Here is a 23,958-nt window from a genome sequence, read left to right as displayed (position 1 = left end):
ATTTGTTAATTAGGTGCAAACCCCTGTGGTACAGAAATAGTGAAAGATTTAGATAAATAGGCAATTGTGTATAAATAGTTCATGCCAAATCTATACCAAGGTGGATTCTTATTGCCTAAGGGATGTCTTTCTGAGCTCACTTATTAATGATTGACTCAAACACAGGTAGGGCGCAGGTAGAGGGCCAAGTCCATCTTCCCACAAGTCTCAGACAACCTTGCATGATTTATGTTAGTAAATACAGTACATGGGAAATGTATAAACATTTAATACAGTTCTTAAAAAAATAATAATAATAATATTTGAATGACTGATTAAATATGTAGCAAACAGTCCTCTGTCTGTAATGAGCCATTTTTCAATTTTATCATTTACTTTAAATTAGGCCTATAATATAATTTCAGTCATTGGTCATAATTCATGTTATACACAAAGAAAAAAAAGTGGCTGGTTACTAATTAGCCTAGGCCTACTAGATTTTTTTAAGGAATTATAGCCCACTTGATAAAAAATAATCTAACATGAATTGTACTTAAAGGTTGACAGTTTGAGTCATAATCTCATTTTGGAGTTAGAGGAGGAATCCGAAACAAACCAAAACTTACACTGTAAAAAAAATCCCGTAGTTTTTACAGAAAAAAACTGGCAGCTGGGGTTACCAGAACAATTCCGTAAAATATACAACAAAACAGTAATTGCTTTTACCGAATAACATGTACATTTTACACCAACATATAACACACTGGAGTTCTGTTATATTTACTGGTTTAAACTGTAAAATGTACGTGCTATTCTGAACAACATGTCAATTTTACAGTATAAACCAGTAAATATAACAGTAAATTTCAGTAATATGATATAATGTTAATTTACCGTCCTATTGAAGTATTAATATCTGTTTTGTATACTGATAACCACCAATCACAGCAGTGATAAGAGTCACATGATCAATCAAAGCTCAACACAAGCAGTTCTTCCACAAGAAAGTTAATACTAAAATATATAGAAGCTGCACACTTTCATTCACACAAACATTAAACACCATCATGGTAACACATGAAATTTTAAAAATGCAATAAACATTAATTTAACAACATTAAATGTAACATAAACCCCTAATGTACATAACTGATTATAAAAAACGAAGAAAACTATGAAGAAACAAACATAGTTATTTCAACAAAAATACATCAAATGTGAAGTGTCACAGGGAATTGTGGGAATGTCAATTTACGGTTTTTCACTGTAAATTATACGAGTTGTTTTTTCACTTTCAAAAACTGTAAATTTAACGGTATGTTACAGTAAAATTACATTAAATGTACCGTTATATGTACCGAAACTTTCTGTTAACCAATTAACAGTTTTTCACTGTAGCATTTTTACAGTCTTTTACCGTTAAAATTACGATCATTTTTTACAGTGTAGCTTTACAGGGGGATAACCCTAAAAGGAAAATTCTGTCATTTACTCACCCTCATGTTATTTCTGTCTTCTGATGAACATAAAAGATATTTTATTGAATGTCGGTAACCGAACAGTTGATGGTCCCACATACACTGGAAGTCAATAGGGACCATCAACTGTTTGGTTACCGTTACACATATTTTTTTTAATATATGTTATGTTCAGCAGAAGAAAGAAATTCATAGCCTATAGGTTTGGAACAACTGACGGAATTTTCCGGCGTTCTGTGTTTTTTACTAGGCTATAATGCAACTATTGAAAAAGTGGAGAATCTCCGGATCAAAACACAAGCCAAAAAAAATGTTTAAGCAGAGGCTCTGTTCTTTCTTTTCATATATTGCATGCTCAGATATTCTTACAAGAAAGAATGCTGGGGGGCATGAACATTTTGTTAACATTTCCAAAAATGCAGGAGGTGGCTGGCAACCAAAAAACGCTAACTGGGAAAAGTTACTATGTTTCATCGGGATGCGACCTGTAGTGCGTTTGAGTGAGGGGCTTTTATTTTAAAATCCATTGATCCGGAAGTCAAACGAGAGATGCAATTCGTAAACATTGAGGCAGGATGCCTTAAAATTGAGCATTTTATATTAATAACAATTATTTACATTTAATAGATAACAAAGTGATAAATAATACTTTAAATAAAATGCAACGCTGAGTTTAAATGGCTTATTCTTGTGACCTTGAAAGTAAAAACTGGTTTGCATGAATTTACTGAAATTTAAAAGATTTCGTTAATAACAGGTACGTCAGTGATTTTACAGAGCATTACATTTGATCACTAAATCACAGAGGAGTTAAGTGAACCGAGTAATGAATGGCTTTGAATTGTTTTAAACAGAGCTGTGGCAGTCTTTATAAAGAGATGGAGAAGCAGAATGATGTGGAGGTTCCTGAGAGGGAGTCGGGTGCAGCCGAAGCGATAGCGGAGTCTCTCTCATTCCCAGAGGTGTACCGCATGATTCAAGCTGGGGAGGAGGTTCCTGGACTCCAAAAGCTGGAGATCAAACCTTGTCATGATCAGCCCACGGTTTCTCAGATGCCCAGAAAGTCAAAACCATGGGAAAAATGACTGTTTCCTAATAATAAAATATGGACTGGTTTACAATATTGCTTGTATGCAAACGTAGTAAAAAAAATTGTTAGCTTTGCAGTTTATGACTTTAATACATGGCACATGCACAGCACACATGAATGTAAAATAAAGCATGCTTTAAGAAACTGCCTAACTTTGTCTGATTTAGCGTAATAGTGGTACTTGCAGCTTAACAGCTTTGGCCAGTTAAGATTAAGTGAGGGCTATGTCACCTGACTCAAACCCAAAGCCTCTCATGACTGTTAAGCGGTTCCTCATGTGCTTGTAAAAGGAAATGCAAAAGGTTGACACACATCCTGCTTCAGCGCTTATTAGAGGAAGTGAACTTCACTCACAACTGGTCAACAAGCAGTCAAATGTACAGATCAGAAACTAGATTACAGCTAAAGTTCTGGAGTATACCAGTACTCTGGTGGAACTACAAAATGAATGGATCAGAATGGCTTGCTCAAGTCTGAATACAATACCTGGTTTTGTTTACTCATTATTGGCAAGTCAGACCTCAGTGGACTGCTTTATACAAACAGCCTTTGATAAGTACTTTATTTTTCATTCACAAAAATAATTTTGTTTTGATGGTCAATAAAAAAAAACTGACAACTCAAGGTAAAGAACTTCCCTGAATAAAAAGACATTCAAAAGTCAAAGTCCAAAATGATGGACCAAAGGCAAGTGCAGCAGAAATCAGCCAGTATGTGCATTTGAGAGTCCAATGGGGTAATTTAAAAAAAAAAACGGTCACCCCTGATTGGTCAAAACTCTTCCGGTTCTGCCGCCTCATCCTCTGGAATTACAAAACCGTCCTGTTGAAAGATGGGAAAAATCACAGAACTGAGTGGGCTGATGAATGTTAAGTCTCAAACTAATTTTAAAAACAGTGATATCCACTTACGTCTGTGGCATAGAGAATATCCACAATCTTTTGCAGTGTAGGATCACCCTCACCCTCTTTCTCTTGGCAGATGAGCTCAATGTTTCTCAGTTTGCCAAAGTAGAAATCCCTTTCTTTTTCCATGTCAGCAATGGTGGCCTTCAGGTCATTTATCTGAAATTATAAAATGATTAACATCTGAACAAAGTGAAAATAATGCTAAAGCCTTGATTTATTGTTTCTTGTAAAATCTTACCATCTGAGTAAGTGCTCCTTTCTCTTCATCACCACTGCCTCCTCGCATTGCAGCTGGAACCGTCTTTGGTGCAGATTTAGGTGCTGTGGCTGAACGCTGTGGAGCTGAACATCAACAGGACATCCATCACCTTGTTATACATACTTGTCAAACTGCCTTGAGGATAAGGGTTAATTCCAGCATCAAATTTGCTTTATTGATTTTTTTTTTCACAATATTAAAGCTGAAATAATAACAGTAATAAAATATATTCCACCAATAAGTGCTGTGGCCCCAAGAGAATGGCAAGATTGTTGTTTTGAAATGTGCAATACTTCGAAATGTACCATAATCACCATAATGTGAATGAGAAAATACCCAGAAGTGAATTAGCCTAGTAGATAGGTGAACAGGCGATGTGCCTTAACTAAACTAACTGGTACTTTTCAACATCTTACCAACAGGGGCCATTGGCTTGACTGCAGGTGTGATGCCTGTGTCTGAAGTAAACAGAAAAATCCATGCACAGGCAACGTAAGGCTCCAGCCATTCTCGCACATGTAAAAACAGCTAAAGCATGTACAACTGGCCCACTGGTGCATGACTTAGTCACACCCACATATTCTGGGGTCATAATCCATAACAGCTGCAGCTGCCATGCACCTGTTATCATTAGGACAGCTAGGTTCCGACAATAACGCTAGTCCCACATAACTTCGAAGAGGACTATATGAACCCAAAAAGATTGATGATGATAATTGTTAATTAAAAATGATAAGTATCCATTTAATATTAGTAGGTGATTTATGCATGCTATTTTCCCTGAAGGATATACCTAAAAAGGCTGCAAATGGCATCTAGAAATACCTGTTTGTTCTCGCTCCTTACCTGAGCTAGGCTTCCTTGGCTTGTTAGCCGTGGCTGCTGCTGCTGCTGGACTCGGATTGCCAGCCATTTCTTGTCCCTGTCGAGCGGCCACCGGATCATATTCCTTCCCATCATAGTTTGCGTCAAAGAACTTCTTAAACCACTGCACAAACTCAAAGTTGTCCTGGAACTTGCCCTTTATAAGCTTGTCAACAGGAATAATCTACAGAGATGAAAGATGTCAAAATAACAAGCAAAAACTTTGTTACACATTGTACATCATGAATATATTTTGTGTAACAAAACGGAAAACACGATTTGCGTGCTAATAAATGTGACTGGTTTACATACTTTGCTAACACCCATCTTTTTGAAACTGGCTTGAATAAGTTTGAAGTTGTGGATGTATTCATGCTCAAGTTTGGCCTGGAATTTCACTTTCTTTAGTGGAATACACGATGGGAACAGCATGTCCATGAACTGACAGTAAGCAGCACCTTAAAACACATTAGCAAGACAGTAAGCAAATAATACATATAAAATAAAACATAATCTATATTTTTTTTAAAGTCATGCAGGGCCCAACCTAGAAAAAAAAAAAAAAAAAAAAAAACCTCACCCCCCCCTCCACAGTACTATCTTTGTTCATTCCCTCAGTAATGTGACCCAGATATTGACAGACACACTTAGCATGCAAATAACAGTCATGTCATTCTATGACATCCCACTATTTCTAGCCTATACAATCGTTATGGTTAAAATACAAACTAGGCTTTCTGTTTATCTCAGAGACCCCGTCAGTACTTTAATGATGCTCAAGTTGGGAGTAAAAAGTGAAGGAGCCAGACAGCTGGTCACTGACCTGAGCACAGTTGCTCGATCTTGGCATGGCTCATCTGTAAAGACTCGTTTATCCATGTGAGCATGTCATGGCGGCTGAGGTTTTCACTCGTCACTGATGTCGAGAACACGTTCACAGCCATGGCTCAGACAAAACCAATTATTTAAAGCTGATGGAGGCACTTTTCCGCTTAAGTTGCTAGAAAAAGAGGTTGAGTTAAGAGTTCAGGCTCATTTCCTTAAACATACATTCACACCCTTTAGCCCATCTACATCATCTTTACTTCCTACTTAATGTCACTTCAATGTGTGGCTGTATATTTATATCCATCTAACGTTATGAGTTTCAGGTCTGAATCGAGCTCATTACAAATGGAATAAAAACGGGGTAATGTCAACGTTATTTGTTTTAAAGTTTGTCTTTAGTGAATTTTGTATGATGCCTATTGAACGCTCTGCTTTAATGTAAAAGTTGTAAACTAATCTGTCAGAATGAATAATCGATTATATTACGGTTGAACGGTTGATGCTCTTGCAACGTAATAACCGTTGTCTTTTTAACTGTCGAACATTTAAATCACGACATTAAAAGGCAAGTATTGTCCTAAACGAGCAAATCTACGATTAAAGTACAGTTTTTCTGTGTTTCTGTGTCACAGATCAAATCAATGCTTTTATCTTACATTTGGTTCTGAAAGTCCAAACTATGATGGGATGTGAATGAACCGGGCTGTAGTTTCACCGGCGTGTCGTTCGTAAAGTGCCGCTTCTGCAGCAGGCTGGATAATGGGCTGCAAGTCTGCAACCACAGCAGAAGCTTACTAACCAATCACAGATGTCAAAATAAAAGTCATCATCCGGCAATATGTACCAAACAAATAACTAAATACTGCCATCTGTCAAAATAAAAGTAACCATCAACAAAATAAAAGCCATTATTAAACGTATTTTAATATATAACAAAATTTAAAGTTTAACAAAAAGTTAACACTTTTGGTCAATTTAATAATGTATAAATATGCAATTTTAAGCTACATTTATTTTGCGTTTTTTTTTTTCTACCAGTCTTTTGAATTAATACATTTATGCTCTATCAAACTCCCTTGGAGGCAAGTTTTAGAGCAGTATGTAGTCAATTAAATATTTTTTATAAATTATATATATTCAGTAGTGTGTATATATACTAGTGACTACACTTTAAAAAATATTTCTAATTTCCATGACTTTTCCAAGCCCACACATAATTTAAAAAAATCATTTAAATATTCATTTTATTAAACTAAATTTTTAAGTATTTTTGAAATATTTCATTTCTCACTTCTACGCACATTACTAAACCAGCAACCTAACAGAAAAATATTGAAGTCAAAGCGAGTAGAAATCACATTTAATCTGGAGGACTGAATGTTTAGTTTTGTGGGTTGATAAAACACTTAAATTACCATATCAATTGGAAAATAAGACAGATACAAAGGGTTGGTGAAATTTATTTTTCATCACTGATGTTAGTACAAGCATGGAATATTAAAGTTAGGCAAGCATACTATAGCAAATATCAAAAGCTATTTAAACAAAACCTGTCTTGTCAATCATCAGTTAAAGAAAAACATCCTAGATCTAAAGACATAATTAGCATTTCATTTAGCACCAGAAGACATAGGTTTTGAAAGACCCATTCAACAGAAAAGAAGAGGTATTAAGGGCAATTCCAAGGATACAAATATATAGCATATTCTGTTCACAAGTATTGAATAAAAATAATCAGTGTTACATTAAAGATCATGATTCTATGAGGTCCTATGAGGCCTGCTGGTGTTGAGAAGACCTGAGGGAGTCATTTCTAACGAGACAATACTGCACCTCGAAACTACACACAGACCGTCATTTCACAACAATTACATATAACACAACAACAACACAATTCTTACTGGGATTTTCTAAAGCTTTGCTACAAGGAGACATCCAAAATGAATCAAGACATGTAATTCAGTTACTGATCTTTCACCAAAGCTCACACAAGCTGGCCCATGCCATCCTCAAATTTAACCAATCTAAAGTTTCACTCAGTTGGTATCATGTTTTAAAAAAACTTTAAAAAGCTAAAGATCAGCTTTGACCAGTGACAAAGTCAGAACCACAAACACAACTATCTGCATAATGCTGAAAACACATGATTAACAACTAGAAAGAAAACAATTTATACACATTTTGAAGCACCTAATTTCACACTGACAGTTTTCAATGACCACAATGGAAAGCGAAATGTATTCTGAGACTTTTCAATGGTTAGATACAATTTAGACACTTGCACTAGACAAATGCAAAGCTAGAATTATTCCCTTTGATGTAATCTTAAGTCCTGTCAGTTAAAATCATTTAAACATTTGTCCAATGAAAACATATAGCCTATCCACTTGTAGGCACTTATTCTTTAAGCCCTTGCTCACATTGCATCATGTTCTACAAAAAGGCCTCATAGTTAATGCAGTGACTAACTCTCACATAGATATTGAGGTATGCTAAATCCTTACTAAAAACAACACTAAACAATGCTTCAGTGACCACAGTTTTAGACCATCAGCTCAAGGCCAACAGTTTTAAATCGGAAGTGCGTACAGGTAACAAATGGGGTAAAAATGCAAACTGAACTGATGTGTTGCAACCTTAATTCTAAGGATTGATGACCTGTTTATTGTAAAATTATGAGATAGTATGGTCTAAAATGCTAGCTCAAGGCAAAAAAGTAGTCCTAAAAATGTTGTATCACACTGCAAATTGTGTCAACATTAAAAAGGTAAAACTTTAGAATGCATCTCAACTCAAATCTATCAACAGCCCAAGGCTTTCACTAAACTATAATGGCACAGACAACATTTGTGCTTCTGAATACATGGTGTACGGGTTGCATGTATTCCTATGATCAAAATGCAAGTCATCTATGGTGTGCATGAACATTCTTTTCAATTAAATAAATGATACTAAATAGGAAAACATTTAAGTGTTGACTAAGTACAGTTGTCCAGTGGCCAAACATTCTATATTATAAAAACAGCACCGTGGAATGACAAAATTTCCAATCATTATGAAAAAAATATGTAAATGTTTAACAACAGGACATGTTTGTTCCTAAACAAGGAAAAGTTCTGATGTAAAAATGTGATATAAAAAGCTGACATTTTAAAAATGGATTTAGATAAACTAAACAGAACTAATATTAATTTATTCATTAAATTATAAATAGGCATTCCTCCAGACAATGAACCAATCACAGAGTGGCACTGAGGTAGTGTGTGGAGAATCGTGTGGCTCTCTTCAGCATTAAATCACTTTAAAAGCACACAAGTTAAAAACGACAGTACTTATGATGTTCGAAATATGATCCAAAAGTGTCTGTGCATTCCAAGGATCACTGTTCAGGATAAAACACTTTTAAAACAGAACAGATTTTTTAAAAATGCAACATTAAAAATGAAAATATTCTGTGAGGTCAGAATCTGCAGAAACCTAAAAAAAAAAAAAAAATCAAATTCATTTATCTGAGAGATTCCAATTGGACCTTCCAGTGCCAGAGGATGGCTTTACTCGCAAGCGAAGTAATCCTTTAGAGGGGCAAAGAGGTGTCGGATCACGGGAACACTCCAGGACCGCCCAAGGACTTTCTGTCTCTGTCCCCGCCCCATATTATTCACATCTGTGTAATGCTTTGGGAACCCAAATATTCTGAAAGTGCAGACAGGAATACAATATCAGTCATTTTGGCAAAAGCAACTTTTATACAGCTTTTTAAACAAACCCACTGACTTACTGTATGCAAACCTGACAAGGCCAAAATTGGAGTAAAATTAAATATAAACATATAAATACATAGATATCTGACCTCTCCATTTCAGTGCACCAAAGGTAGTCCTCTTTTCCATTCATGGTGACTGGTAGAGGTCCCATCTTTCCTTGTTTGATGGAGTTGGACTTGGTGGTAATAGTGCGAACTTTGTTGAACTGATGATTAAATCATTTGTTAAAAGGAAAGAAATACATCTTAATTAGTTAGTTTTGACGTCATAGTTGTGCCTAAATTTGTGGCACCTTCTAGGACTAATATAAGCAGTAACTACAAATGAAAATTTGTATTTGTGCATTTCATGTGCGAAACATTAACTTTTCAGTCAGAAGATACAATAAGTCCGTTTACCATTGCAGTTCGTCCGACCTCCAGGCAGTCCTGCAGATCTACGTTATCAGTCAGTGAAGCAGCAAGTGGTCTAAAAACACAAAAATCAAGTCTTCAGTCACATTAATCTGAATGAATTCATGTATTATTGAACACACATACATTTCCATACTTGGTAAAGTTATGCTTGTGTTTTAAAGGTATGTGTGGTTGTGTGTGCGCGTGCATTTATACCGGTTCATTCCAGGTAAATTTCCCCAGAAGTAACGGGCCCTATGGGCTGGGCTTACTTTCACAGCATCAATCATCACAGGATTACACTGGAAACAGATAAATGCATGAAAATTTAATATAACCATCAAAAATAGTAACATGTTCATCTACAGAAAGCTGCATGGTTTGAAAGTGACTTGTGCGAGATGAGCTTCATACATTGTTACAATACTGACAATGGCCCTTTGTTGCCCCAAAAAAAATTCCCCCGAATTTTTTGTTTAATGTGTAAGCCTGAAAACAAAACGTTTTTACCTCCAAGAAACGGCAGATATCAGCCTTGTCGTGGGCACTCATCGCTACAACATTCTCAAAAAGCCAGAAAAATGGACGATCGTCATCCTCTTTTGGCCTCATCATGGTTAACATGCGGTAATATTCAAAGAACAGCCGACCTGTGCCTTCTAAAAGAAGACAAGAGCAATAAAATAAAACAAAATAAATTACTTCTTTATAACTAAGTTATATAAATATCTTCTGATGCAAAAGACCAAACTCAGATGTACCAAAAACTTCACAATTCTGTTAAATTATATCTTACCAAAAAGACCTTTTCTGGCTGGATTCACCATGGACAGGTCATTACACGGACTTCCACCGATCAGGAGGTCAAATGGTCCCCACTCCGCCAGCTACAAAATGGTGACAACAGGGAACTTTAAAAGGGATCTTGTCACAGTGACAGCCTTTCGTTCTCGCAGATAGAAAGAGTGTTTTTAAAATAGCAAAGTTTAGCCATTAAAATCTGGTTATGCGTCAAAGTAGTTCATAGTTTATGCGATAATTCTCTATACGTACATGCTTCCTTGTGATGGTGCGGACATCCTTCACATATTCAATCACGCCCTCATGTTTGATCATCCCGACCGCAATAGAGTCTTCACAGATCTCAGAGGCAATGTAGCGGTCTAATTTAAAGCCCAGGTCTTTTAAAACCAGATAGCCTAAAAAAGAAAAAAGAAAAGACGCAAATATGAAAAACCACCCTTGTTGCATTGCTATTGCACCAACCTTAAGATAAACAAAGCCAAAAAAATAATAAGTGCTGTTTTGCAAAACAAAAAAGAAGAATCATTGAAGAATATCCTGACATTATGACATATTTTTAATTTTTGGCTAGAAATATTGCAGTAATATTGAAGTGAGCAGACCTGTTGCAATCCCATCAAACAGGGAGAGGACTCTGATTGGACGACGCTGATGAGCTGGAATAGAAGGATACACTCGGTGTGGCTCCTAAACCAAGGACAAAAACAGTTTTCTTGGTATTAATACACCATTCTGCTTTTCCATGCTTCCCAAATATACACAACCATTCAAAAGTTTGGGGGTGGTAAATTTTTCTTTCTTCTGAAAGTAATTGATTATTTAATTCAGCCAGGATGCATTAAATTGAAAAAGGAACAGTAAAGTATTTTTAAAAAAAAAATCATACCAACTTTTGAATGGTAACATAAATCGCAAAATACAAATTGGACTAGATGGAACACAAGATGCAGAGTGCCACTGGGGTATTAAGTCTGTATCTCTTTCTTTATACAAATTGGACTACTTGGACATCTAATACAAGAAGGATAAGATGGACACTCACAAATTCAAAGGCACTGTTATTGGCGAAATACTCCTGGACACGAACACTCCAGTCAGGCCTGAGCTTGAGCACACCATAGCACTTTGAGGGCAGACAAATGTAACAGCTCCATGGGTCAACCTCCTTCAGCTTTTCAAATGTGCCCGGTCCCACCAACACATTCAGACAGTCTTTACAGAAACATCTGAACAGAGTGAAAAGGACAGTAAAACAACCTGTTGTGATGGTTAACATGACATTAAGGTTTAAGTTAGTGTAAGTTTGAGTTCACACCTGCAGCAGCTGGCGTTTCCACAGAGAATGACCTCTTGTCCAGCACAGCACACAGTGCAGTATGACTGATAGCCATCCTCATCATACCTGTACAGCGTCTCTGTAAAGTTCTCCTACACAAATACACAATCGTACATGGAAAATGACATTCTGGCCAGCAAAAGCAAGTAGCATATACATTTTGTGACTCAGTACCAAAGAGATAAGACAAGATTTGAATCACACCTTGCACTTAAAACAAAGGCTTCCTTTGAAGAGAGGATGGATAATTTCAACGTTGTCAGTTCCACAGGACAGGCAGAAATCTGGGGAAAGAGACATGTATAGAGACTGTATAATTATCTTGCAATTGATTAAAAGTAAAGGACTGAGCAATAAGAATTGTCCCAAAGGCAAAACTAAGTCAAAATAAAATGAAAGGTATGATTTATTGAGGTGGCAGCTATGAAAATATACAAAGTGCACATAAAAAATGAATCTAACAGGTTTCTACAGCTTTTGACTTAATTAATTGACGTGCCTATTCTTAGTGTTTTATTAATAAATTCAATATTTTATATTTCATTTTATGGAAAAAAGCCATTTTAATTAAATATTTTAAAGCTGGCCATCACTATATTTCCACAATTGTTGCCAGGCTGGGAAAACCACAATTTTATCATTCCCTTGCATTTTCAGGTTTTCTGATTGGCCTCGTAGGAAAAACAATCATTTAAATTATTGTTGAGCCCTGGAATAGCTTTAATAATTAGCTCAATTTATGAATATGATAGAAATAAAATAAGACAAGTGACTCACCTTCAATCTTTCTGCCTTTAACAGTTACCTCATCGACCATTTGATCTGAGAAGAAAGGGAATAAACATGGGTTATGTCCTCTTTCCAAAATTATACAAACACAATTTTGTGTTATGAGGTAGAAACCTGATTTATGCTAAGTTCTGACCTCTATGCAGATTGATATAACTCACCTCTGGTGTACACCTGAGTTGATGGTCTGGACGGTCTGTTCTTGCAGACATACTTCCTCTTGGCTGGAGGCTGATAATCAGACACAGAGGAATCCGACTCCGTTTTATTACTGGTAGAGCTGTCTGTGAAATGGAAAAGCAGATGGAACTCTTGTTAATCAACCCAGATCATCTGTGCATAATCCTATTTCTGATCAATGTGAAGTCACATTTTGAAGTCACACAATTATTGTTTTTTCATTATAATTTGTCACTTTTGATACTCTATATTATTTGGTCTGTTTACACCTGGGTTTTTTCATGAGTTTTTTTTAAATTGGATAGCTTTTTTTTTCTAATCGGATAGTGTGACTAAATTATCCTACCATTCACTCTCCTATCACAGTCTTTGATCTTGAAATTAGCTGATAAATAAAATGCAGCTAATATCTGTTGCTTTTGTTGACATGAACTCCGTTAAATTTGCATATAGCACTGGAATTGATCTAAAGGTCGGATTTAAATTTTGCAGACACATTTATGTGGCCATGTGTAAATGGAAGATTTTAACAAATCAGATAGCTATTTGATCACAACACATGAAGTGACCAGGTGTAAAAAGGCCCATTATGAACTTTCAAAATTGCTGTCAATTACCAATTGCTTTGTTTTTTCAATTACAGATATGTTTTAGATTTTGTACATACCTACAAGAGGCAAAAACCCATCAGGACCCATGGGCTGGAAGCCTCCAAATGCCCAATCTAGCATGGCTTTCACCTCTTCCCCTTTCTTCTCCGTGGGGGGGAAAGTTTTCCCACTGCGCTCACCTGCCAACTACACATGAACAACAATATAATGCAATATTACAATGAGAATAAAATAAGAACTGATACTCTATTTCCAACCATAGCTGAGAATGGTTAAATAAGTATCTGTCCACTGTACCTCCAGGATTTGGTAGATGGCATTCTTGTAGGTAGGTAGACCTTCATAGGATTTACTACAGAAGCACTTTGCAAATGCAGAAAATGGCAAAAGTCCCTCTGTATGTATCTAAGATTAACAAGAGAAGCATGCTTCAGTGTAAAATACTGGATCTTTTGAAGAATGCAGGAAAAAAATTCTAAAGAATAAAAACTAACCTCTGAAAACATGCCATCTCCAAACCACTCCACACGCCTCATGGACACAGGAAGTGTCCTGCCCTTCCAGGCCACCACCAGTCCAGGCCACCAAGAGAAGCCCTTCACTTTTCCCCACACTAGCTCTCCAATGGCATAACCCTTCCCATCCTGCACAGGGAAACAAGAAGTCAATACTACATACATTCATAAGATTCATGTAATATTATATCAACTAAGAAATGACTGTACAAGCAGGATGAATATGACTTCAACATGCAAGACCAACTGTCAGAGCAATCAAAAGTAAACTAAAATAATAAAACCATTTACACCCGGTATTCTATTTCAGATACTCCAGCCACATATGGACAGTGCTAAATCCAGTGTAAAAAGTTTCAAACGTTTTGTGATCACTCAAACCACATCCTGAAGTAATCAAAATAATTTTCAGAACACATGCAGTGACACAGATCATTTACTTTAGATACAGCGTCTGTTAATGAATCAATGCAGATCATGTGAAACACACATCTGTAGTTACTTAATAGGTAATGTATGTCAAGTTAAGTCACCTTTATTTATATAGCACTTTTTTACAAGACAGATTGTTTCAAAGCAGCTTTACAGTGATAACAGGAAAATCATGTGACAATATTAAACAAATTTAGAAACCTAGAAGACTTACCTGGTACGCTTGTTCTTTCTTTCCAGGTCTGGGGCTCAGTGTTGAATTCGATGCAGAAGAACGAGCATTGTTTTTCACCTACAATTAATACAACAGTTACTTTAGTGAGACACAAAGGAAGCATACATAATCTAAAGTGAGTGCAATTAGACTGTAAACATTTTGTGTGGAAAACACACAGACTTAACACCCAGTTTTAATGAAGCCTCTGCGGATCTGTCTGTATGCAAGCTTCCACAAAGCTAAATGTCTTGTTGAAACTTGAAGTGATTAACTTAATAATCATTTGTAAATGTTACCCCATGGTAAGATGTGTATTCTTCATACACAAGCATTTCAGTCTTTCTTATGCATGTTAGTGTGCAAGTCCAGCATGCATAACACTGCACACAATGAATTTAAATTTATTATAAAGCACTTTTCACAATACATATTGTTCCAATGCAGCATAATAAAAGTAAACAAGAAACTATTTAACCACCATGAAAAGATGTTATGAATGTTAGCACTGAAATTGCAGAGGAAAAAACACACAAGCACACATAGCAAGAGCAGGAACGTAAGACTCCAAAGACTAATCTACCAGCCAGAAAAGAAACCACAGGGCTCATGCACACATTCTTGAAGCAGCATCTATTGCTTATGAAAACAGCTCAATGTAATACAGAGAGCATGAATGGGACGAAACTGAAAGGCGGACACTCTACACCCGCGATAGGCCAGACAGAGCACTGAATCTTGACCTGGGCAGGTACATACCACCTCTGGCTTGCTGTCCTTGTCTGGGTTCGCTGGTTTGCTCCAGGTGCCAGCACCGGCCTGAAAGACTGTACGTGCCAGTGGTTTCTGCCGTAAGCTGCTCTCCCAACCGAATATTCCTCTAACAGAGCCCTATAGACCCATACATATGCATACAAATTACATATACTGTCAACTCAGATCACATGACTCCTAGAGTAAAGTAATCAGTAACAGGGCCCTAAAGTACAGATATGGAGAGAAGGAATGAAAGAAGTTAAATCAAGAGAGGTTAGTTTGGTGATATGGTTGATGTGTTTGTGTGTACCGGTCCATTTATTTTCCCCCTGTGATAACTAAAGTTGACCTAATCAGTCCTGGTTTGCTTCATCAACTAAAGAATACAATGTAAGATAGAATTCAGCAAAAGTATTCACTGCTCTGGGCATATTCAATGATGAGACTTTGGCAGAAAAGCTTGATCAGTAAAACACAATAATTAGTGATAGACTGGTATTTTTTCCAGGCCCGATCATCAGTATTGCTAATAACCATTCGTGCATTTCCCAGAATGTTGGTTTCCCCTTTATGTCAGTACAAGATCTACAAACAGTCTAGCCAAAATCTTACTACCATTCAAAAGTTTGGAGTCAGTACGTTTTTTTTAAGGAAGTATTTCTTTGATTCAGCAATGACACATTAAATAGATCAAAAGTGACAGAAAAACACTGTTACACAAGACTTCCTTATTAAATAAATGCTGTGCGTTTGAGCTTTTTAATTCAAAGGATCTTGAAAATGATTCACAGTCTTCTAGAAAAAATATTAAGCAGCACAACCGGAGTAATGGATGCTAAAAATGTAATTAAATTAAAAATTATGTTTTCCAGCTAATATTACCTCCTGTAATGTGTTAACGCCATCATCGGCTCCATCTTTCTTTAAGGCCATTTCTGCAGGAAAATAAAATGTAAGTTAAATCAATAAGAACAGTCAGGTATGAATTTATCTATTTTGAGGTGCCAAAACAAGTAACACTAATAGCAACAATTAACATTACTTTGAGCACAGACAAATAGAGCATGTACATTTGTAATTTCAATGCAAAGGTGAGCAACTTTCTTGAGCATTTAGTGTGAAGCGGAGACAAAGGAAGAAAGTTCAGATCAACAGGTGTTTGCCACCAGGAGAAGCGTTTGAGAGTGTAAAGCATTATTCTATAGCTGCTCTAGAACCTCTTAAACTGGACATTTCATTCACACCTCTCTGACTGGTGATCTTCTCCAGTCGCACCACACACGGCTTCACTGCGCTTGAGTGTTGAACCGTCTCTGGAAAACAGCACATCGTTTCCATCAATCTAACCAGCCTCTGCTGGATCTGACTGGATAGAACTTTAACTGCACTATACAAACAATAATATAGATTACAATTTGATAATTGTATTGTACTTACTATGTTAATTATTGGCACTAAATTAATCCATGACAATTCATTGGGAAATATAATAATCTGTGGAGCACCATTTAGTAACAAAAAGCACCAGTGTTGATTACATGCAAGCCGAAAGATGTTTCTACAACTTCAAATGCTTGAATGATTTTGACAATGCAGATCCAGTCTTGCAGAGCTAGACCTTTGGTTGTTGGCTTAAGGCTGGGTTCACTTTGCAGCTTATTCTGGCAAAGAATTCAAGAACCACACATTTAGCCGCCGTGCATAAGCTTCGCCACACACTATTAATGGATCTAGAAAACTTGAAAATATTGGCGGCAGACTATTGTGGTCTTGGCAGTGATCACTGAGCTGCTTTTCACAATGAAGAATAGAAAAGCCATTGTCAGCCTTATCTGACATTTCTGATCCAATCTGATCCACACTTTTTCAGCAGCAACACAACTTTGAATATATCTTTCAGATTGAATGCCATGAACCTTGAAAAAAGTGGTAGCCCTTCCTATCACAGTAGCCCTTACCTTGCTAGCACAATTTTGCGTTCAGATGGACTGATAAAAAAAAACTGTGCACCCGAAATTCAAGTTTACATTTTTATAATGGCGCTTTTCCACAACACAGTACCAGCTCGCCTCGGCTTGCCTCAACTCGATTCGCCTTTGTTTGGTTTTCCACTGTGTAAAAGTTGTACCTGTACCTGCTTCCAGGTACTTTTTTTCGTACCACCTCCGGCGAGGTTCTGAGCGAGCTGAGGCGATACTAAAATGTGATGTGAAAACACGGCAGACTGCTGATTGGTCAGAGAGAATCGTCACTATTCGCTGCGTCATCATTGCACGCGCCAGATGGAGTATCCTGAATAAAAAACAGCAAAAACAAAAACAGCATACACTCGATTTTCTCCATTGTCCTGTGTGTGTGGGTAGCAAGTGTGTGTCGTGTAGATTAAGTCACGGCAGTTTCCTGCGGCGTCGCTATGACGACCAGGTACTATTGAGGTGGTACTATCTGCAATGGAAAATGGAGCAAAAAGCGAGTCAAGACGAGGCGAGGCAAGTCGAGTCGAGCTGGTACTGGTAATGGAAAAGCGCCATTAGATGGTCAGTGTACATTTTTGATGTGGTTTTCTGCTGTGTAAGTTGATTTTTTTCCCAGGTATGCCGACTATGTCAAAGGCTGAGAATATATACGTCATTCTCACTGTGAATCGTTTTGGTGCATTTTTTTCACCAGTGATTGTCTATGCTTTGCCTTAAAAAAAAAAAAACTTAAGGACAACTTACCTGACGTGCTGCTTCTGGCTTTTTTCTTCATCCCATTTCTGATGGGTGAAATCTTAACTTCAGTCTGCTCTACGGAGGAGTCGTCATTGGAATCCAGCTCCTTTACTATATCGGTGTCACTTTCACCTGAACTATCATACCATTGAAGAGCATTGCCATTTTCAACAGCCTGTAAGTAAAACCATTTTGAACATGAAATTAATTGAGACAGATAGATAGAACGAGCATAGAGAGAGAGACATAGATTAATATATAGACTATAGTATTCTATACCTGGGCAAAGATCTTTTCTGCTTCAAGAGAGGGACAGGGCAAAACCAAAAGACAGTGGACAAGCCTCTTGAAAACAGATGCTGAGGGAAAAGTCTTGAGCACACTACACCAGTATCGCTCCACAGAAAGGGTTGAAGATGTGTCTTCATCCTCAACAAGCTGATACTCCAAGAACTCATCAGTGAGCTTAGCAGAATCCTCAGGTTTAGAGCAGATGCCAAATTGTACAGCAAGGTCAACTATATTCTTTCCTGTGACCTTTAACCTTCCCGCTGGGCTGAGGAGCTGTGAAATGCCCCTCAAGACACTTTCGCTCAGAGGGAGACTGTCAGCGATACAGGTCGTTAGAGTTTTGTAAAACTTTAAAGACTCATCATGAAATGCATTCAGGGAATCTGCCAGGTCCTCTTCTCTGGCAGAGATGAAGTCTTCTACCACCCCACCCAAACTGAGCTCAGTAGCAGGAAGACAGAATGTTGAGTTCTCCAGGATGGTTGGGTCTCGTTCCTTCAGGTAGCGTATGACCGCTTGAGGGCGGAGAAAGCTGGAGGCATATGAACGTAGGAGCCCACTTGCTTCTCGAAGGATCTGGACAAGATCAGCACGAACAGAGCCTTTGCTATGTTGCAGGTGCTGCCCGAAGGCACGGAGTGGACCAAGAGCGTGATCAAGAAACATCAAGGTGACCCTAATTTTAGGGTTCTCCAACTGCAAACAAATATCCTTAGCTTTATCATTATTTTCATCACAGGAAGTGAAGTATGATACCAAATCACTCCACATTCCAAGCATCCTTTGAACGAGCACACAAAACTCCTCACAACTGTGTGAAAGGGGTGCGCTGTTGTCTTTTAGTCCATTAATGCCTGCAAACAGCATCTTGAGGTTGTCATTGCTAGGGGAACAAGTGGAGAAGTGTGCGTAGATGTTGACAATAAGTTCATGAACCTGGTGTGAGTAAGCCTTTAGGCCAGCATTGTAGGCAGAGTCAGGTATGCTGTAAAGTCCACCAAGATCAATCACCTGTGGGTTGAGCTCCCGAATTTGCAACACAACACTTTCTGAGGTCTGTTCCTGATCATTAACATAGAAAGCTACCATGTTGCTAGCAGGAAGTTCAAACTTTTGGAGGACATTGAGTAAACATCCAGAAACGGAGTCTTCAGCTTGAAAGACATCAAGGAGACGGATACAGTATCTTGCTTCATTTTCCTCAAAAAAGCCCACGAGCACTACATGGCAGGAGGTCCTTTCTCCGCTCTCTACATTAAGTGGCACCTGCCCATATATGTAGATACAGAACGGGTTCAGCTTACAAGCAGAAACAATGTCCTTTGGATACTCTAGTCCGAGGATGTAATTTGCAGTACGTTGGGAGACCTTGTTGATCCTTGAGGGTAAAGTAGATAGGCAATGGGTTTGAATGAAAAGCAGCATGGTTTCACTACAGGAAATGGAGACTTCAATCTGCTTTCTACCAGATGAATTAAATCCTCCCAGCTCAAATTTCATATGCTTTTGAGTCTGCTGGTGTCGCTTCAGATCGTAAAAACCTGCGTGTAGGACAACATTATGGTCACACAAAGTGCAGTAAGCGCAGTTGTCTCCCATATGACTGGCTTTGATCCATTTAAAGGTTCTTTGCCATTTAGGATCATAAGTCACAAGTCGCCTCCTACCATTAAAATCAATGTCTTTGTCAGACTCGTCCCTGACTCTGCCTGTATAAAATGAAAAACAAGTTACATCAGTGAGTGTTCTGGAATAGTGTATGCATTTCAATGATGAGCTGATTTTTCCAGTCCTACTGATGTATTATAGATACTGAGGCAAATGTTCTATTCATGAATGAGGGAAGTAGAATTGAATAAAATAAATCAAAGTCATCATACATAAAAAAATAAAATTAAAATAAAAGAATAATTTAAATACAAAACTGAAATGACAATAATGGAGGCTTACCAGATTCATGTGGACTTTTCCAAGATTTTGGAGACTTAACATCGTCATCTACATGTACAATATCCTGACCATTACGAGCTTCAACTGGGTTGTAGTCCCTCCCTTGCCTCTCATTGGCATGGAAAAATTTCTTGAACCACTTCATAAAGGTGAAATTGGGTCTAAACTTTCCTGTAAGAAGCTCATTCACAGGGACTGACTGAAAAACAAAAAAAATGGAGAACATCAATGTACTGTAAAGAGCTTGACAGACAACACTGTAGTTCTCAGATTATGTTCTAACACTAAAAAACACTTAAAACACTACAAACAACACAACACACGACACAACACTAAAAAATTAAGATTCACATTTAAAGGGATAGTTCACCCAAAAATGAAAATTCTGTCAGTAATTACTCACCCTCATGTTGTTACAACCCCGTAAGACCTTCGTTCATCTTCGGAACACAAAATAAGATATTTTTTATTAAATCTGAGTGCTGGATCACTCCTCCATAGACTTCTAAGGGACTGAAACTTGCTGGCCCAGAAAAGTTATTAAAGAGATCGTTAATATAGTCCAAGTGACGACGAGAATACTTTTTGCGCGCTAAAAACAAACAAAAATAACGACTTTATTCCACTATTCATTTCCTTCTCTCTGGGCCTCGAGTTAGTTCACATAGTGTTTTTACGCAGCGTGTCACACACATGACCAGCGTCGGCCAATAGTGAGCCTACGTGGTGACGTGCAACACTGACGCGCTGCGCAAAAAAACTACGTTAACTCTCGAGGCCCAGAGAGAAGGAAATGAATAGTGGAATAAAGTCGTTATTTTTGTTTGTTTTTAGCGCGCAAAAAGTATTCTCGTCGCTTGATAAACTTAAGATTAAGCCACTGTGGTCACTTGGACTATATTAACGATCTCTTTAATAACTTTTCTGGGCCAGCAAGTTTCAGTCCCTTAGAAGTCTATGGAGGAGTGATCCAGCACTCAGATTTAATCAAAAATATCTTAATTTGTGTTCCGAAGATGAACGAAGGTCTTACGGGGTTGGAACAGCATGAGGGTGAGTAATTACTGACAGAATTTTCATTTTTGGGTGAACTATCCCTTTAAATATCCATCATATCATTTCTGCAGCACGTATGGGATTAAAAAGAATAGTAACAACACAAGGAAAATAAATTTACATGCATCACAATTTTATATGCAGGAGGATTAATAGAATACATCATCTGACTAAATCTGACCTCTGTTATGCCTAATTTCCGGAAAGCTGTCTGCAGAAGACTGTAGTTCTGCATGAAATCCGAACTCTTTTGAGACTCGAACTTTACTTTGCTCATGTCAATGGAGCCAGGGAAGAGCAAGTCTATAAGCTGGCAAAAACATGCACCTAAAAAAATAAAAAATAATAATCATGTAATTCAGGTTAAAGCTGTTGTCAATAAGCAGACATTAACGACAGGACAGAAAAAAAAATCAAAACTGTACCTGATCGACATTGCTCCACTTGAGTAAAGTTAGTGAGCAGGGTTTCATTGATCCAGGACAGAATGTCATAGCGACTGAACTTGTCATCGGGGCTATTCGGGTCCAGACTTACATTTGTAGCCATCTTATGCTTTCATAATGCAAAATAAAAAATATTTTTCTTACAAAATAACAATAGATGGTGAGACAACATTCAGAAGCAATAAATTATAACCAAAGTCAATTTCATTGCACATTTGAGATCATAGAGAACTGTTTGTTGTTTTATGTCTTACACTTCTTAGACCAGAGAGAGTAAGACATGACACTAAACCAGTAATAAATCACCTTTTGTTCACCTATATAGTACATGTGGAAAAGACAAAGAGAGAAAAAGATTTGAAAGCATAAGAAATAATGCAAAATTACTCTCTTACACATGAGATGCATAACATAAAGTTTACTGAAGGTTTTTGTATTTTGAAGAAGCCTAACTAGTCTGAGTCATATTGCAGTTCCTCAAAACTAAAAAGACTACAGCCTCTATATTGCGTCAGTGTGTCGAGTAAAACAACTCCTCCCCACTTTTTACGAAAATCTCGCGGGGTAACTTTTTGCCGCGAATGCAGCGCGCTTAAAAAAAGTCGCTTTCACTTTTAGGTTAAACCTGTGACAACAACTTAATACACCGTGGATCGAAAACAATGTGCGCACGAAACCTAAATTAAAGTATGAAATAAAACCAGTAGCATGCATTTAGATGTTTAGCGGTTGATTTATTTGTGGAATGACGATGGAATAGTAGTGGTTTATAGCATTATAATTTAGTCGCTGACTTGTTGTCTTTGTGAACACTTTCAAAACAATTGGACTCACGCTACCGAGACAAATGTTTACTTCATTTGTGCGATTTTAACTTTGCAAGTCGCTTTAACCTAGACGTAAACGGCTAACATGCAGTGCAATATATGTTTGCAAATAACGTCAATTCAGTAAACACTTTTTCCATAAGCCATATCCGCGTTCTCATTGTATTAAGACCGGTTGTCTTTGTCGGTGTCTTTGTGTTGCTGTAATGGTCGCTCACATGAAGCGAAAACTGTACGGGGCAATGAAACATAAGAATGAATACTGTTTCCGCAGAAACGTGACCCTCCACAAAAACTAATAAATCGAAACGTGCGTTTAAAAAAAAAATCAAGTATGTCCTACCTTATTTGTACCTTGGTCCCGGAGACCTCGCTACTCCCCAGTCTAGAAGGTATCCTCGTCCACCCAAGTGCTTCCCCCAACATATGCATTGTGCTGACAAGGATTGGCCTGTAGAAGCCAAAGTGGGAGGGACTATACTGCAGCTAGCTAAGATTTCTCGAACGTACGAAATATCGTGTTGTTGGGCAAACATTTATTTTGACGTCAGGATACAGATGTGAAATAAATCTGAACTGACTTTATCTGTCCAGTTTTATTCGTAACCATTAGCAACGAATCTGATGCCAAGAACGGGCATTCGCGATTTTTTTACTCGCACAGTTAAAAACGCCGATCAGTTTTGCACGTTCTGTTGGTGTTTTTAAACCATAAACATTGTTGGATTATTTCGTCAAAATTACTGAAATAATATTTAAAAAATGTGACGCGCAAAGTTATCCAGAAGTTTTGCAGAATTCACTTTTTTTAAAATATTTTTTAATGAACTACGTTATCAGTCATTTCCGTTACGATCATGACACGGTCACAAACGAAAGCCACGTGGCGAGCACGCGCATGGTTGTCGAGTTGGTGAGATATGTTTTAACGTTAGTAAATTTTGAAATATTGTGTATGACACCTCAGAGACCAAACATATATTTGCGAAATTACGCCTTTTTTTGTTAAATGTGCATCGCGTACATTTAAAGTGTACACATCTCTCAAATATCAATTATAATCTCTACAGAAAACAGTGAGAGGTTAGTGACACTGAAATGGCTGGCGGTGCGCTGAGTTGAACGTGCTGATATGGCGCCAAAAAAAAAAGAAAAAACCTTCGGGGAAAGGGCTTGTACCACCTAAAATGGCGGAGCTATTGGAATGGCCTTGTTCTGAAATGTGACTCGTTTTGTATCTTTAAGAAGAAATTCTATTACACCGAGTTTAACACTTTACAAATGTAAGATGATCCTTTAAGTTTGTAATCTCAATTTAGTACACTTTGGACCCTGCCTTTAGATACACATGTGATGTTTTCCGTTTTATTCTGCTTTATAGCGCAGCCAATCTGGTGCATATTACACCAGCAAACTAGTTTTTTAATCTCAAAAAATATAGTGTATGTAAATCGAAATTGAAGCTTGAGAAA

The 23,958-nt window shown here is 37.4% G+C and overlaps 2 protein-coding genes across 6 annotated transcripts; both read right to left on the bottom strand.

Moving 5' to 3' along the window:
* Positions 1–1,005: 1,005 nt before the first annotated feature.
* Positions 1,006–6,238, bottom strand: mapre1a (microtubule-associated protein, RP/EB family, member 1a). 4 transcript variants are annotated; one of them, XM_081349329.1, is made up of 9 exons: positions 6,063–6,238; positions 5,402–5,578; positions 4,891–5,036; positions 4,561–4,762; positions 4,131–4,172; positions 3,694–3,797; positions 3,459–3,611; positions 3,309–3,369; positions 1,976–2,549 (listed from the first exon to the last, which is right to left on the bottom strand). In XM_081349329.1, exons 2-8 carry the CDS (start codon positions 5,520–5,522, stop codon positions 3,319–3,321), a joined length of 819 nt encoding a protein of 272 aa, XP_081205455.1. In that variant the 5' UTR covers positions 5,523–5,578; positions 6,063–6,238; the 3' UTR covers positions 1,976–2,549; positions 3,309–3,318. The 4 variants fall into 4 exon arrangements, with proteins under 4 accessions (XP_081205457.1, XP_081205455.1, XP_081205454.1 ...); XM_081349331.1 differs by lacking the exon at positions 4,131–4,172 and having other exon boundaries at positions 1,006–2,549; positions 6,063–6,231; XM_081349328.1 differs by lacking the exon at positions 1,976–2,549 and having other exon boundaries at positions 3,078–3,369.
* Positions 6,239–6,841: 603 nt separating this feature from the next.
* dnmt3ba (DNA (cytosine-5-)-methyltransferase 3 beta, duplicate a) lies at positions 6,842–22,968 on the bottom strand. 2 transcript variants are annotated; one of them, XM_081350130.1, is made up of 26 exons: positions 22,830–22,968; positions 21,639–21,768; positions 21,395–21,540; positions 20,158–20,356; positions 18,196–19,916; positions 17,923–18,091; positions 16,447–16,515; positions 16,085–16,137; positions 15,206–15,337; positions 14,447–14,524; positions 13,780–13,929; positions 13,583–13,690; positions 13,342–13,471; positions 12,656–12,778; positions 12,483–12,527; positions 11,910–11,989; positions 11,685–11,797; positions 11,412–11,595; positions 10,972–11,056; positions 10,619–10,764; positions 10,362–10,452; positions 10,076–10,224; positions 9,782–9,867; positions 9,569–9,638; positions 9,257–9,375; positions 6,842–9,099 (listed from the first exon to the last, which is right to left on the bottom strand). In XM_081350130.1, exons 2-26 carry the CDS (start codon positions 21,760–21,762, stop codon positions 8,958–8,960), a joined length of 4,512 nt encoding a protein of 1,503 aa, XP_081206256.1. In that variant the 5' UTR covers positions 21,763–21,768; positions 22,830–22,968; the 3' UTR covers positions 6,842–8,957. The 2 variants fall into 2 exon arrangements, with proteins under 2 accessions (XP_081206256.1, XP_081206255.1); XM_081350129.1 differs by lacking the exon at positions 16,447–16,515.
* Positions 22,969–23,958: the final 990 nt, after the last annotated feature.

This window comes from Scardinius erythrophthalmus, assembly GCF_964197995.2.
Source record: "Scardinius erythrophthalmus genome assembly, chromosome: 20".
Classification (NCBI taxonomy): Eukaryota; Metazoa; Chordata; class Actinopteri; order Cypriniformes; family Leuciscidae; genus Scardinius; species Scardinius erythrophthalmus.
This window is presented reverse-complemented; position numbering and strand designations above follow the sequence as displayed.

Coding starts and splice junctions, on each gene's coding strand:
- mapre1a (XM_081349329.1), bottom strand. CDS start 5,522: ATGGCTGTGAACGTGTTCTCGACATCAGTGACGAGTGAAAACCTCAGC. Junction 4,763..4,890: donor AAAAGATGGGTGTTAGCAAA/GTATGTAAACCA, acceptor TCATCTCTGTAG/ATTATTCCTGTTGACAAGCT. Junction 3,798..4,130: donor CAAGCCAATGGCCCCTGTTG/GTAAGATGTTGA, acceptor GTTGATGTTCAG/CTCCACAGCGTTCAGCCACA.
- dnmt3ba (XM_081350130.1), bottom strand. CDS start 21,762: ATGGCTACAAATGTAAGTCTGGACCCGAATAGCCCCGATGACAAGTTC. Junction 14,525..15,205: donor AGGACAGCAAGCCAGAGGTG/GTATGTACCTGC, acceptor TATTAATTGTAG/GTGAAAAACAATGCTCGTTC. Junction 9,376..9,568: donor AGGTCGGACGAACTGCAATG/GTAAACGGACTT, acceptor TTTAATCATCAG/TTCAACAAAGTTCGCACTAT.